This window comes from Clarias gariepinus, chromosome 23 (genome assembly GCF_024256425.1).
Source record: "Clarias gariepinus isolate MV-2021 ecotype Netherlands chromosome 23, CGAR_prim_01v2, whole genome shotgun sequence".
Classification (NCBI taxonomy): Eukaryota; Metazoa; Chordata; class Actinopteri; order Siluriformes; family Clariidae; genus Clarias; species Clarias gariepinus.
The window spans coordinates 22274757-22277270 of NC_071122.1; the positions used below are offsets into that span (position 1 = coordinate 22274757).

Genomic DNA, 2514 nt, shown 5'->3' on the forward strand with positions numbered 1-2514 from the left:
CTAATCCACAGCACTCCTTTTGCAGAACTGTAAACACAACTCAGTACTTTACACACAATTTCCAAATTATCAGAACACTCCTAGTAAAACTATACACATTTATGGACATTTTTTACACTTTTTGTGTAACTGTTTGACCACACTGCACATGTGAAAACAGTTTTATATAATTAGTTCACTTTGCAATCAGCTTGAGCACTATAATTAAGCCACAGGTAAGCTTTCAATGTGGAGAACCATGGAGGGCAGACTGAGAAGAGTGAGAATTAGAGGAGGGCGAGGAAGAGGACGAGGACGAGGACGTGAAGGAGCAGGTGGAAGAGGAGGAGGACAAAGACTAGGAGGTGAATTTAGAGGAAGAGGACAAGGAGGTGAAGAGGAAGGAGGAAGGATAAGAAGAATCAGAATTCCTGATGACATCAGAGCAACAATAGTAGACCATGTAATCAACCATGGAATGACCCTAAGGGAAGCTGGCCAACGGGTTCAGCCTAACCTCAGCCGCTACACTGTAGCAAGTATCATAAGGACATTTCGAAATGAGAATCGGTTAGTACAGTTACTTCATACTACAGTAAGTTTTCTAGTAGCACCATACCCTAATGAAAAACAATACAGTACTTGACATGTAAAAACTGAATTTGTTACTTTACAGAGTTGCTAGAAATCCAGCATCTGGGGGCAGACAAAGAATGTTCACTGAAGAACAAGAGACTCATATAGTCAATATGGTGTTGGCCAATAATTCCATTAGGCTGCGAGAAATACAGCAGCGCATAATAGAGGATACCATCACATTCCAAAACATAAACTACGTGAGCATCTCTGCATTATCTCGTGTACTGGCACGAAATAGAATAAGAATGAAACAAATTTACAGAGTCCCTTTTGAAAGAAACAGTGAGCGCATAAAACAACTGCGATATGAATATGTTCAGGTAAGCTATAATATCATTGGTACTGAATGTGGAAGTCCATCCTGTAGTGCTGTGTATGAACCTGCTGTGCTGCATTTGTTTTGTCTTTTCCAGAGAGTGATGGAGCTAGAGGCAGATGCCATGGGTCATGAACTGATTTATGTAGATGAGGCAGGTTTTAACCTAACTAAAACAAGGAGACGTGGCAGGAACCTTATTGGACAACGTGCTATAATCAATGTGCCAGGACAGCGTGGTGGTAATATAACTATGTGTGCAGCTATGAGTCAAAATGGTGTTGTGCACCATCATGCAATCCTGGGCCCATATAACACTGCACACATTATTACATTCCTGGATACCCTATATCATACACTCACTAATGTTCAGAGAGCAGAGCAGATGAGATATGTTATCATATGGGACAATGTTAGCTTCCATAGGGCTGCTTTGGTCCGCAACTGGTTCACAGATCACCAACTCTTTACTGTACTAAACCTCCCCCCATATTCTCCATTCCTGAATCCAATCGAAGAATTCTTCTCTGCCTGGCGCTGGAAGGTCTATGACCGTCATCCCCATCAGCGCATGGCTCTTTTACAGGCAATGGAAGAGGCATGTGAGGATATTGACCAGGCATCATGTCAGGCCTGGATACGGCACTCAAGAAGATATTTTCCACGGTGCCTTGGACAAGAAGACATTGCTTGTGATGTCGATGAAATTCTGTGGCCGGACCCAGAAAGACGACATGATTGATATTTTTTCTCTCTCTCTCTTTCAGTGAAATTGTATGTTTTTTTGTGCTTCGTTTTGATATGTATGAATAAACATTCATACTTACAGTAAGTAAAATTTGAATCCTTGTGTGTTTGTATGACAAAATTATGTCAAAAGTATTACTTCAAATTCACCTACCTTGTGCACAGAGAAAGCAAAAGCCAGATGTGTTTTTTATTTATACCATCAGTGTGTAGTTGGCACTTTGTGTGCTTATAAATATGATGGTTAGTGTTAACTGTTTGGTACAAAAATACCATTTTTACAAAGGTTTGTAGAGTTAAACAAGATGTATACTCTTTTGCAAGAGAACTAAAATGTTTTGATAATTGGGTGAAAGGTTTTCTTATTTGTGTGTAGAGTTTTGCAAAAATAGCCAATAGTTACAAAAAATGTGCTTAAGCAATCAGAAAAAACTGTAATATATAACAACTCTTACACAGTTCAGTACACAATTTACAAACTTTTTAAAACAAAATTTAAACACACAACTCACAACTTATTTAGTCAATACGCACCCTAAACACACACGTTCAGAATTGTAAAGGTTTTTATTTTTCTTATTTATATGGATCTGGTGGGGAAATAGTTGATGCTGCTGTTGCTGCTTTTTTTTTTTAATGAATTGTTCACATTAATGAGGAAACACATAAAATGTTAGTCGAAGAACATTATTGTGAGCATTAAGGTTTCAAGCGCACTCGGAATAAAATATGTTAGCGTTCAGCTTCATGCTCGCAGCTTCGTGTTGGATTTTGTCCTCTGTAGGGATCATTTACCGCATGATTTTTACTGGGTTCATTCCTGACTCTAGCTT

General features: G+C 38.9%; 1 protein-coding gene across 3 annotated transcripts; it reads left to right on the forward strand.

The window, feature by feature from the left end:
* The first annotated feature begins 301 nt into the window (after nucleotides 1-301).
* On the forward strand, nucleotides 302-2098 carry LOC128511533 (uncharacterized). 3 transcript variants are annotated; one of them, XM_053484432.1, is made up of 3 exons: nucleotides 302-549; nucleotides 656-938; nucleotides 1032-2098. In XM_053484432.1, exons 1-3 carry the CDS (start codon nucleotides 458-460, stop codon nucleotides 1674-1676), a joined length of 1020 nt encoding a protein of 339 aa, XP_053340407.1. In that variant the 5' UTR covers nucleotides 302-457; the 3' UTR covers nucleotides 1677-2098. The 3 variants fall into 3 exon arrangements, with proteins under 3 accessions (XP_053340407.1, XP_053340408.1, XP_053340406.1); XM_053484433.1 differs by having other exon boundaries at nucleotides 302-574; nucleotides 656-2098; XM_053484431.1 differs by having other exon boundaries at nucleotides 656-2098.
* Nucleotides 2099-2514: the final 416 nt, after the last annotated feature.